The 13,513-nt window shown below is 43.1% G+C and overlaps 1 protein-coding gene across 4 annotated transcripts in view; it reads right to left on the reverse strand.

Annotated features, from left to right (window-relative positions):
• The window catches only part of CYTIP (cytohesin 1 interacting protein), a 49,347-nt gene extending 37,046 nt beyond the window's left edge, over nucleotides 1–12,301 (reverse strand). The window contains exons 1-3 of one of the 4 annotated variants that reach the window (XM_029605527.1): nucleotides 12,264–12,301; nucleotides 9,764–9,920; nucleotides 6,993–7,027 (exon numbers count right to left, since the gene is read on the reverse strand). In XM_029605527.1, coding sequence (XP_029461387.1) covers nucleotides 6,993–7,027; nucleotides 9,764–9,782 — 54 coding nt within the window. In that variant the 5' untranslated portion in view covers nucleotides 9,783–9,920; nucleotides 12,264–12,301. Of the gene's footprint in view, nucleotides 1–6,992; nucleotides 7,202–9,763; nucleotides 9,921–11,458; nucleotides 11,586–12,263 lie in introns of those variants that run through there. The other 3 variants (XM_029605526.1, XM_029605528.1, XM_029605524.1) reach the window with 3 other exon arrangements.
• Between the last annotated feature and the right edge of the window lie 1,212 nt (nucleotides 12,302–13,513).

Raw genomic sequence — 13,513 nt, forward strand, 5'->3', positions numbered from 1 at the left:
TGAACTCCATCCCAGATCACCCCTTGACCACCGCTTTTTCACTGATAAATGTACCTGTCATTCTGCACATATGCATGAGGTTTATAAAATAGCATATATACATGTACATGCATGTATGTGCTAATTTCACATGTAAAACCCCTTTGAAAATTCACTCCTATGCATAGAACTAGAAATAGATACTGGAGAAATAGATGGATGGATGGATAGATAGATATAAATATATATTAACAGTTTATCAAACCTCTTTTCTTTTAGTTATCAAACATAGCCACAAAAATATATAACATGCCACTTATGATCAGTAATGTAAAACCATTGACACCTTAGGAAGACAACTGAGACAATGCTGCAAAGCCAGCAATGTTTGTCAAAATCCTCTGTTGATCATTAGTTTCTGCTTCAGTGTCATTATTGTCCACCATTTTCCTCCTTGCTATAAACTATGCATATTGAACATATTGAGCATCAAGCAAAACAATAGCACCTTAGCAGATTAACAAATATGCATATTTTGCTTATATTCCCAAAAATGTATATGTTTTGGGCATCTAAAAGGCAGATGAACTTTAATGTGGACAAGTGTAAAGTGATGTGTTGCGTCCGTCGGTCGCAGACAGCTGCGACCTCTGTTGCTCACCTCCTTTTTCCCTGCTTCTGTGAATCTCGGACATTTGGCGACCGCTGCCTCTTCATTTAGCTCTCCTCAGCATTCCTGGGACGGTGTGGGCAATCCTTTCCGCCATCTTGAATTGGGCATTACCTAAGGCATGTACATGTGCGCCAGACCCCATCTTATACATGTCATGGCGGGAATCTTGGGGGCGTCCCGTCCACATGACGTCATCTGCCTGCGTGTATTTAACCCTGCTGGATTGAGCTACCTACCAGATAGCAAGGACTTCATTCCTGCTATATTCCACTCCTTCGGAGACACTTCGCTTCGCTACGCTGAACTCATTCCTGACACTGAGACACGAACACCTTAGGTACCCGCTCCTTGGGGGCCTTGTTACGTTCAGGCTATCCGCTTCTCAGAGGGTCTTCCTGCCGAGAGTCACTCTCCATCTACTCTGGGTGCATCTGGTTCAGCCTGGCGAGTTCGCTTCCTTCTGCTGTCGGAACCTCCAGTGTACCCCATGCCTCAGGCCACTACCATGATCTTCTCAGCAACCTTCCTGGCATACTTCAAAGTGAGTACCATCATTCCTTCAGCTCTGCGGTCCTCCTGGATGACTCTCAAGCACTCTCCTGTGATTCTCAGCGTACTCCGCACTGCAGGCCACTACCGGATCTACTAGAGAAGTTCCATCTGAGGAGGCATTCCCCGGCGTATCCCGCCTCGTGGGCCACTACCAGAGATATCACCATTGAGCTACCGTTTACTCTGGACTGTGTCTCTCTTCCCACTTGGTGGTATTCCTCAACATTACAGTATAATAAAGTATCTTGCTATCGCGTCCGTCTCAGCTGAGGCCATGCCTATCATGGTGAGTCCCCACAGGGCTCCTCCCTGTGGGTGGAGTCAGCTCTCACCTCGATCCAGGGTCCACAAACATACCAGCTCATAACATGATGCACATAAGGAAAAAAATACTAACTATGTATTGGGTTCCAACACAGGAAAAGGATCTTTGTTTATTTTTAAAATTTTAAATATACCGCTTAAAGCAAATACTAAGTGGTTTACAATTAAAATAAAACAGTAAATTTAAAAGAAACTGTACTCATACTATCAGCAAACATTCATTCTAGTTAGAATTCAATAATATAGTCATACACTTGACCTGATATTCTTAAACCCTTCAACCTTTACCCAAAATTCGAATACAACCACCATTTCACCAATTCCATGGTCAGATCATCATATCATACATACAACCATTACAATTAACCAATCACATAAACCTAATAGCACCTCTTCTGCACCAATAATGAAAAGAAAACATATAGATCCAGATTCATTTGTAGAAAACTTCATACCGCTATTTAATAACAATACTGACGATACCAAAGAATTGATCAATAATTGATTTTCAGCCAATTTCATCGCTGCCGTTTCTTGCAAAAATAATTGAATCAGTCGTACTAAAACAACTCACCTCTTTTCTTGACAAGCACTCCCTCCTAGATCAATACCAATTCGGTTTCAGACCCAATTATAGTACAGAAATGTTATTAATCTCCAGTACCGACATTATTCACCGCAGCTTTATTTCAGGAACTTCATACATCTGTTTTTCTAGCTCTATCGGCAGCCTTTGATACTATAAACCATCAAATCTTATTAACCCGGTTTTCAGATTTAGAAATATCTGGCACAGTATATAACTGGTTTCACTCATATCTAAAGAACAGAATACAATACAAAATTCTGATAATCATTCATAACCAGATAGTGTTGTTGTTATAGATGAGGTTATCAGCATCACTACATATATACACTCCATGCAAAAATCTCAGATCAAAAAATAAACTTCTTCTACAAATTCCTTCTCCCAAAACTACAAGACTGGTTTCTACTAGAGAACGTACTTTTTCTATAGCAGGACCAATCTTGTAGAATACAATTCCCCCTAATATCCAACTAACTGCAGACAAAAAGGCCTTTAAGAAAGCCCTTAATCATTACCTTTTTCTGCAAGCCTTCCCTGACCTATGTATGTCTTAACCTGTTTTATATTTGTTGATACTTTTAATTTTTTATTTAATTTACTGTAATTTTATTATTTTAAGATTAATTTTTGTTATGTATTAAATGTGTTTTTAGTTTTTAACTTCCATTATGTATGTGCCTTTGTAACCCGCCCCAAACTTTGGAGGGTACGGGATATAAATACTTTTAAATAAATAAATAAATTTAAATCTGAAGCATACAGGTACCAGGCTATCCATTCCCAAAGGCCTCCATAAACAGAAAAGCTTTGTTTATGGAACATTTTAATATGAAGGATGTGGTGCAAATAGCATTGCAGGGAATTCTACAAAATAGGTCCAATGATAGAGAATTCCTGAGACTATGAATGCTTCTTATTTTCTTAAAGCCAGCAGAGGAGATAGTAACCAAACTGTGATAGAATTCAAGTATGTTTTAGAAAAACAGAGAGAGAAGGATAATACTTTATTTATTTATTTATTTATTTATTTATTTATTTGAAGGCTTTTTTTATACCGATATTAGTGGGTACATCATATCGGTTTACATCAAACAGTAGATGGAAAATACAATGAACAGGGACAACAAAGTACAACAACTAGAGAAAACTAAACAGGTGAGCAAGAAAAGAGGAACTGTAGAGGTAAAATATTAACATAATAACTTAGAAGGCATAATTTAGTAGAGATGACTGGATGTGCATGGACTTAGTTTGGGTAGACCTGGTGAAAGAGCCAGGTCTTAAGCTTTTTCTTGAATTTGAAGTAGCAGGGTTCAAGGCGGAGGTTTGTGGGAAGTGCATTCCAGTGGGTGGGGCCAGCAATCAATAGGGCACAATCCCTTGTAGAGGTAACTAGTTATATTTATAGTGCTACTAGATATATGTAGCCCTATGCATGGATAAGCTTTCAGTTATGATGGGTCCCTATCACAAAGAGCTTACAGTCTATGGGAGATAAGATGACTTGTTCAAGGCAACAAGGAGCATCAGTGGCAGCAGTGGGATTTGAACTCTGGTTTGCAGCCATTATTTTGACCACCCAGGAGAAGGGAGTAGCCAAGTTGTTAGAGCAATGGGCTTCAAAACAAAGCCTAGGAGGAGATAACTGGAGACAAATTTAGACTGAAGTAGGCAGGTATAATTGGTCTAACTGAGTGGACAAGTGGTCCTTAGCTGCTGATAATATGGTACCATGTATATTACTGTTATTTAATCAAAAAATCTGGTTGCTTAAAGACTCTATCACTCAAACACATTGGGGGGCTTCAGTTCCAAGAGCCATTAAATTTACATAAACTGACTTTTCTTTTATCTGAAGGCAAACAATACTTTGTACAGATGAGAAGAAAAATTGCATCTGACCAGTTTAGGGCTAACCCCTTAAAAATTCCAGTTGACAATAAATACAGCAAATACTGTCCTTTTTATAAATACCTTTTGAGAGAGTTCATAGAATAAGTAGTTATTTGTGGTTGAAGTTGTTGTGGAAAATATTTTAAAATCCTAGCTCAATGTATGGTGGCAGGCAAGCTTTACCCTTGATTCATAAGGCCTTCTATTTGTTTGGGCCTAATCGATCTGAAGGTCTTGACTCTGGAGATCTATCTTCAAATATGGAAGTCTCTGCTATCCTGGAGTCAACCGTTGTTGACAAATCTCACAGAGCTACTCTTTAGTGTCTTTGTCTCAAGTTACTATTGGGATTTAATTTTGTGATTATGCTCTATGGGGCAGATTTTAAAAGGGTTACGCGCGTAATATACGCGCGTAACCCTTTTAAACCCACTCCTGCGTGCGCCGAGCCTATTTTGCATAGGCCCGGCGATGCGCGTATGTCCCGGGGCTTGAAAAAAGGGGCAGGGAGTGGGTGGGGCGGGACCGATGCCTCCGGCACAGCAGCTGTGCCGGGGGATCGCATGCTGGCCTCGGCCGCATGCACAACCTACGCCTGCCCAGAGGCAGGCGCAACTTATAAAATAAAGGAAGAGGGGGTGATTTAGGTAGGGGGGAAGGTGGGGGAAGGTGGGGGGGGGGCAGAAGGAAAGTTCCCTCCGAGGCCGCTCCAATTTCGGAGCGGCCTCGGAGGGAACGGGGAAAGCCACCGGGACTCCCCTAGGGCTCGGTGCGTGCATGGTGCACAAGTGTGCACCCCCTTGCGTGCGCCGACCCTGGATTTTATAACATGCGCGCGGCTGCACGCGCATGTTATAAAATCGGGTGTAGATTTGTGCATGCCGGGTAGCGTGCACAAATCTACAACCGTGCATAGCTACTAAAATCTGGCCCTATGCTTGTTTCATTTAAGGGTTGCAAAATTTCTATAATTCCTTATTTTTGCAAGGCCACACAGCTGCAAAGAAAGCAATTTTTAAGTATGTGTCAGGAAGTTTCTGCCATAGGTGCTCAGTGTTTTTTCTACTTTACCCTTGCAAATGTTTGGTAAATTTCCCTAATGAAAAATTTGAATTTTTTGGACCCTGCACATCTTCGTTCAGACTCCAAGTATTGGATGAGTTTTGGGAATGAAGGGATAATGTTGGCTTGATCTTGGTTCCAATGTTTATTTTGGGAAGACTTGTCCACTAAGAATAGATTTTCTTTTTTTCTTATTTCATTATTTCTCTGTTTTGCAGGACCCTATTTCTTTTATTTTGTGGAGCTCAAAATGCAATTAATAATACTGTTTGTTTTACCTATGGATTTATTAACTTTTTTTTTTGTCTTGTCAGTTGTTTAATTTCAATGCAAGTTATTCTTGTAAAGTTGTTAAAATGAATAGAAAGATATTAAAAAAAAAGCTAATAGGAGTAATTCAGAAAGAAAAGGAAGGTGTAGAATATCAATAATGCCTTGTACATGGTGCAACCGTTTCTTGAGTATTGTGTGCAGCTTTAAGCAATTTAGAGCCTCCAGTGAATCAGAGCTTTGCAGCAGTAGATTAGGAATCACCACATCCTGTACATCTCATCATAGCTGTAAACTGCACTTGCTAATTATGCAGAAAACAGTACTTTAGTCTGATGTGCCATAATTTAAAAATTTAAACCATAATTGTATGGTTAAGCTGGCATGCTTGAAAATATTTTTTAATCTAAACTGAACCATTTCTTTAATAAATAGGTTTAAATATAGCATGAAAAGTCTTTAAAGCATTTCAAATGAAGTAAAATAAGTTTACATTTACTGGAAAATATTTTCCTTTTACTTTATATTCAATTTAATAAATCATGTGTGTATTTTAAATCTCAGTGCATTTTCAAATGTTCCTTCTATGTAACTTGTTACAAATACATATTTTTTAATTGTTTAATGCTTTACATTTCCATACCTCTCAAAGAACCACTAGATCAGTGAATAATGGGACATTACCAATTCCATCCCCCAAATCAGCACACTTAAACACAATTATGGAGCTCCCTACCTCAAAACCTAAGACTTGAAACAAACACTAGAACCTTCAAGAAAGAAATCAAAACTTGGCTATTTCAACAAGCTTTCCCTTAACTATATAGTTCAAGTTCCTGTTTTAATATCTTAATTTTCCTATTTTAGATGTCTATTTTAAGAATTTAATATGCTCTTATGCTGTTTTAAAGTTTTATCAAGAATTTTGTGTATGTTATGACTATGATTTATATTTGGAAATTCAAATGTTTTTAATTGGGCATTTGATAACAAGTTGTAAACCGATGTGATGTTTCCTACAAACGTTGGTATAAAAAAAACAATAAATAAATATAAAATACATAGAAAACTAAAAATGAAACATTTTATAAGTGGTCATCATATAGTCAGTATTCTGTTACTCTTTCTTACTAAAACCATTTCACCATGTGCAACATAAGATTCCCATTCTGTAATACAAAGTTACCCTAAAAAATGTAGATTTAAGAAACTTTAGAGCTACTTCTAAAACAAAAACCTTTGCTAGGTTATGAATCACCACATCCTGTGTTCCTCAGCAAAGCTGCAAACAAGTGCGTCAGCATGCTGTGACTAAGTTAGGAGCATCATAATTTGAAGCATTGTGAAATACAAACTACCTAGTGCCCAATTTAAACACATCAGTACAGTCAAATTAAACATTTGTTCCTCCAAATGTCTTATGCTGTCTAGTCTCAATTCACAAATCATATAACTTCTGTGCAGTAGAGAGTGTGCATGCATATCTATTTATCCTTATTTTCTTATGCAGTTATTTTCATATATTTTGTATATGAATTTAGGGTTGCTTTTTTTTTTTACATATACATAGTTAAATCTTTTTGAACTCTAAAATTTGGTGCATTTCCTCTCTAGAGTGGTCTAAATACTTTTGAAAAATTGACACCATACCTGGTTATGTCCTTGGAGTATAGTCCCAGTGGAACCTGGAAATGCATGAATCCTTTCGTTATCCAGTTGATTGCTACATAGTGGCTCAGAATAAGGACTAAATGGAGGTCTAGCAGACTTAGCCGTATAGCTGCAATTACTGTCAATTACAAGCCTTCTTAAGGCCATCTTGTAGAAAAGTTCTTCAGACTAGCATTGCTAGGTACCATGTCATAGCCTTGACTGCCTTCCTCTACAAGCAAGCAATCAAAAAGTATCGAAACGGAAAAAGACCCATGTGACCTATGTGGTTTTCCTAAGTATGATACATAAATCTCTTCTTGCAGATCACCGTTGTTTGTTTTCAATCTTTGTTACATCCCATGGGAAATCTACATTTGGATTTTCTCAATGAAAGAAATCTGCTTATTTTTGAATCCAAGAAACAGCTGTAGCATTGCTGTGCAATCCTTAAGCTCACTGATGCTTATTCTTGGTTTCTAGCAAAGTGCATCTGTCTCAGAAGGTTTTCTGATTTAGAAGTGTTAAAGTTTCTAGTAGGCAACTTATTTCTTCATATAACCCTCATATTAATATTTGAATATCCAAAGCCATTGATGACTAGATCTCTCACAGAATCATAACTCCAAGTCAGAATGTACTAGTCTTAGAAATGGTAACTTTCAAACAGCCCACATAAGAAAATTAGCCAAACTGTGCACGTTATACCAATTTTCAAAGTAGACTTAGGCGCAGAAGTCTGCCGTGATAATCATCCCACCAAATCTACCCCCATCTGCCCAAGTTGCACCTGCTATTTGGTACACACAAATGTTTTCTGAAAAGTTCTGGGCGTACTTCCTAATTTTATAAGTATGTACACAGATCCAAACTCCTCCTGAGCTCCACCCCCAGGAATGCCTTCACTCAGCCTGGGTAAACTTATATGTCAACATGATGTGCGTGCATAAGTTTACGCAAGTGGGCAATTGATAAAAAGCCACTTCTATGTGTAAAACAGAGTTTTAAGTGCAGACGTCCCTTTGAAAATTATCCCCAAAATATTAATAACAGAAGGCATTTTGGATGATAGGACCTTGGGAACAGGATCCCTTCTTCAGGGATCTCCCGGTATGTAGGGGCACACTACAGTTCCCAGGGATCTTCCTGAACCTCTGATTCTTCCCCTTGGCTACACAGTCTCTTGGCCACTGGGGTGCCAGGGTTCTTCCAGCAGGACAGAGGACAAACCTCTGGGCTCGTGGGGGTGGGGACCCTTGAACAGTCTCTCTTCTCCATTGCTTTCTCAAATGTACTCACTCCTTGATGTTTTGAGAGGAGCTTCAGTAGGCTTTAAAGAACCAGGTGGAATACATACTTAGAGTGGTGTTCAAATATAAATATTTACTGCAACTTAGGAATCATTTGATCAAAGTCCAAATCACCAAAAGACTTCAAATTCTTTTTATACAAATAAACAAAAATCCAAGTGCTTTGTCCTTCTCACTCCCTTCATTGAGTTAGCATCTTTTCCTGGTAAAAGGAAAAGTCTGAAACTCTGCCTGTTCAGCTCCCAGCTGACATCAGGGGATACTTTTGCCTGCACCAGCATTTCCTGATGCTTGATTTCCATCCTGCAGTACCTCACAACCTGGTTGGACACTGTGCCCCACCCCTTCTGATGTCATCTGGGCACCGAGTATAGGAGGGCTAGCGCAACACCAGAGGTTCCAGCTGCTCTGCCTGTTAGGGATGTGCAGAGGGACCGCATACGTTACATTCGGTATTTGTATTCATGGGGGGGGGGGGGGAGGCAGATATGTTACATTCGGCAAGGGGGGGCCCCGATCCGTTCATGCGTTCCATTCTTATTCATTTCCCAGCTAAAATTTAATTAACTACAATAGAGATGTGCAGGCAAAAAGTTTTCATTGCGTACGCGATAGGTATTTGTGGGGGGTCAATTCCGTTTCATGCAGAAGTATGGAGAATTCAATAAGTTGTCGATCTGTAAATACGTTACTACTAAATTAACTACAACCCCCCACCCTCCTGACCCCCCCAAGACTTACCAAAACTCCCTGGTGGTCCAGCGGGGAGTCAGGAAGCCATCCCTGCACTCGTTTGCGGTTTTCTCACGGCGCCAATAGCCTGTGTCACAGGGGCTGCCAGTGCCATTGGTCAGCCCCTGTCACATGGTCACCGGCGCCATCTTGTGCTCCTACCACGTGACAGGTAGGTCATGTGGCAGGAGGTCACTCCGGGACCCTCATTGGACCCAACCGGAACTTTTGGCCAGCTTGGGGGGGCCTCCTGACCCCCACAAGACTTGCCAAAAGTCCAGCGGGGGTCCGAGAGCGACCTCCTTTCACGCCGTCCGTCCGATCCCAATACTCAAAATGGCGCCGATCGCCGCCATTTTGAGACTCAAAATCGCTGTCCCGCCAATACTCAAAATGGCGCCGATTGCTGTCATAGTGAGAGTAAAGGCGATTGTTTTAAATCGTCAAAAAACGATTCACATCCCTGGAAGAAACCACTGTGCCAGTGCCTGAGGGGAATTAGAAAAGTTGGAAGAATTATGCGCGGTAGAATAGGTTAGAGTTTCTTGTTCTCTGGTTTTTTGGTTGCCTAATGCCTAAAAAACAGGAGTCAGGAGAGAAAAAGAAAGCATTTAAAAATGTCACAATAGAAAATTTTTCTAATTAAAATGTTTATAAAGTGCAGGGGAATATACAAAACAGTTAAAGTAATGGAAGATTATCTAGAATTCCACATTTTACATCACTAACCTGAGTAAGCTTTTGTCATTTTCAAACATTTTTCCTTTATGATTCTTTGATTGGGTGACCAAAGATCAGAGGAGGAGGGAGGGGAAAAATAGGAGTGTCTTTGTCACTGGACCATTCAGGAGGCTCATATATAATCTGAGTAGCCTAGTGGTAGGACCTAAGGTAATAAATGGGTTGGAAACTTATTGAGTGATAGGCAACAGAGTGTAGCAGTAAACTGAGTTGATTCCAGTTATATATTTATTTTATTTTGATTTATAATCCAACTTTACTTCTAAGTGGATTGCATTCAGGAACTATAGATATTTCCCTATTGCCAGAGGGTTTACAATGGACTCATTCACTAAGCTGTGATAATTTTCCCTATGGTAAAATATGGCAAGGAAAATACCATGCTGTTAAATGGCCCCCAAAATTGCACCTGTGGGGCCACCATAGCTTAAAGGAACTGCCTGGCCCTGAGTCACTGCCACCCCCCCCAGACCCATGTCACCCCCCGCCACCCCTTCACTCCTAGAAGTGGTTTGTTGTTTAAAAAAAGTTTGAAATTCAGCACCAGGGCCCACCCCCAACCCCTTCCCTTTCAGTAAAAATTAAGGCCCCTAGAGGCAAGTCTTCCCTACCACCCTCTGAACCCCCAAATTACTTATAAATTATGCCCTGGTGGTCTAGTGTGGGCCTGGAGTGCCACCTAGGCTCCAGGCCTGGCGGTGGTCATTTTTCAAAATAGTGGCCACTGGCCCTTTGCCCCTTCATGTCACAGAGGCAGACAGGTGCCATTTTGGACCTGGTGCCAACTTTAAAACACTTTTTTTTAAGCAATAGCTGCCTTCAGGGACAGAAGGTCTATGGAGACCCCCAGGGTTTTGGGCTACTTTTGGGGGGAGGGGGTGACTCAGGTCAAGCGTCAGCTTATAGACAGGGCCCCAAGAGCATCAGAAAGGAATGTTAATAAACCCAATGCTCCCCTAGGGGAAATCAGCTATGACTCTGGAATTGTAGCTAATTTCCATTTAAATAATATAGCTTACAATTTTTCAAGTAGGCTGTATTCTTTGATTTGCATAGTTTAGGTTATGGGTGAGCTGATTTGCTAATTAGCTCATTTAAATACATGCAGTGCCAGGAGCTAAATAACAGGAGGTATTTCAAATACCGTGTGTTTTGCCATTTATCATGTGGTAAACAACCTAACACAGTGTAACCCCTTTTCTGGAGGCTTGCTGCTCCTTAGGACACACAACTAATTTATATCTTCTTGGACTGATTTGGCTAACCATTCCATCCCACGCTGACTCTCAATCCCTGGGGTGGGGTGGGGGACTCTTTTTATGGGGGAAAGCTCCCACTTATGGCCCAGATAATGGCTTATTAATGATAATCAAATGACTACATATACCCTCAGTGTATATGTAGTCATTTGATGCTTCCCATGAGGTGAGAGCTATGATAATTCAGATAGAACCAGGTCTGGGTATTAAATAAAAGTTTACTGATTAATACCCATTAATTAAAGTCCATTATGCAGAAGTGTGAATTCACTACTGACTGATGGTACAGCTATAATTCTGGGTAGGTGGCGTCCTTTTACCAGACCTCTGGGTAGAGCGTATAGTGATCTTAATTATATAATACTCCCAGCGGCTGTGCGGGAATCCTAGTGGAGTTGTCCCCAACTTCACTGAAAAATCCTACCTTTGAACATCTTCTCAAACACCCAGCCCATCCTGGTCCCGTAGTTGTAGAGATCCAGATGTTGTCTCCTGCTCTTATTCTTCCTTCCTTACGGGCCAATCCTGTATCGTGCGGTAGGAAGAGCTGCGTTAGTGCCTACGGCACCCGCGGTTACCGCCCGCACAGAGCAGCTCACCTACCGCGCGATCCTGAAGCCTAATTATATGTAAATGTAAGCCGCGTCCGAAAAGCCTTAGTCCCGCGCAACCCAGGATACTGGATAGAGCGCCTATACAGGATCCTGGGTGCGCGGGCCTAAGGCTTCACGCCACGCTGGTATCTGTCATTTCAAATGTCATTTGAAATGACAGATACCAGGAAGCAACGGCGGCGACAGCGCAGAAGCAACGGCGAAAGGACTTTTCAGTGTCCCCCCTCCTCTCGGAGCAGGGCGCGAAAAGCTGCCTTGCTCCGGGAGGAAGGGGGACACTGACAGCGACGAAGCTTTCCCCCAGCCCGGACACCGGCGAAGCCAGAAGACAGCGGCGGAGAAACGGCGAAACGACTGTCAGTGTCCCCCCTCCTCTCGGAGCAGGGCGCGAAAAGCTGCCTTGCTCCGGGAGGAAGGGGGACACTGACAGCGACGAAGCTTTCCCCCAGCCCGGACACCGGCGAAGCCAGAAGACAGCGGCGGAGAAACGGCGAAACGACTGTCAATGTCCCCCCTCCTCTCGGAGCAGGGCGGAAAAGCCGCCTTGCTCCGGGAGGAGGGGGGACACTGACAGCGGCAAAACTTTCCCCCAGCCCGGACACCGGCAAAACTTACAATTTTGCAGCCATGAGCCACGAGCAGGAACGCGAAGATCTGGCTCCGATAGCTCCTCCCGACAAGATGGCCGCCTGCACGGGGAAAGAGTACAATTGGCCGCTCAAGACGTGATGTCGTGACGTCACGTCTTCAGCGGCCAATTGCACGCTTTCCCCGTGCAGGCGGCCATCTTGTCGGGAGGAGCTAAGGCAGGCCAGATCGTGTTCGTGCTCGTGGCTGCAAAAAAGTAAGTTTTTTGCCGGTGTCCGGGCTGGGGGAAAGTTTTGCCGCTGTCAGTGTCCCCCCTCCTCCCGGAGCAAGGCGGCTTTTCCGCCCTGCTCCGAGAGGAGGGGGGACATTGACAGTCGTTTCGCCGTTTCTCCATCGCTGCTTGTGCGCTGTCAGTGTCCCCCCTCCTCCCGGAGCAAGGTGGCTTTTCGCGCCCTGCTCCGAGAGGAGGGGGGACACTGACAGTCGTTTCGCCGTTTTCTCCGCCGCTATCTTCTGGCTTCGCCGGTGTCCGGGCTGGGGGAAAGCTTCGCCGCTGTCAGTGTCCCCCCTCCTCCCGGAGCAAGGCGGCTTTTCGCGCCCTGCTCCGGGAGGGGGGAGAAGAGACAAGCGGCGAAACAACTTACTTGCACGGGGGGAAAGCGGTCTCCGTGGCAGCCCCAGTCCTCTCCCCTCCTCCCGAAGCCAAAAAAAAAAAAAGCTTTTTTTTTTGGCTTCGGGAGCAGGGGAGAGGACTGGGGCTGCCACGGAGACCGGCACCCATGATCGCGGCCGGGGCAGGTGAGCGGGGGCTGGGGGAAAGCTTGCCACCTACCCTGACCCCTGCCTCTACCGCCTGGGTCAGGGTAGGCGGTAAGTTTGCAGGTTAAACGCGCGACAAAGCGGCAGGGAAAGGTAGCGTTAGTCGGGGCGCGGGTTACGGGATGCTAGGGGAATAGCTAATTCGCTCGTTTGCATGCAATATCGCGCTAATTCGCTCGTTTGCATGCAATATACATGCCGCGGGCGGAAGGGGTTACCCGGGGAATTTAGGACGCGGTAGGAGTAGGTTAAAGGGGATTCGGGATCGCAGGAAGGGCTAACGCGGCCGGAACGTGAGTTAAAAGCGGCTTAGGAGCAGGGTAAATGCAGCCGCACTTTACAGGATTGGCCCGTTAATGATTTCCTCATCTTTATTTTATGATCTTTCTGGGGAATGTTTCTTGGGGAAAAGTTAGTGGGATCCTGGTAGTTCTCTGCTCTGAATTCCCAGTGGGGAA

The sequence above is a fragment of the Rhinatrema bivittatum genome, chromosome 6 (genome assembly GCF_901001135.1).
Source record: "Rhinatrema bivittatum chromosome 6, aRhiBiv1.1, whole genome shotgun sequence".
Taxonomy (NCBI): domain Eukaryota; kingdom Metazoa; phylum Chordata; class Amphibia; order Gymnophiona; family Rhinatrematidae; genus Rhinatrema; species Rhinatrema bivittatum.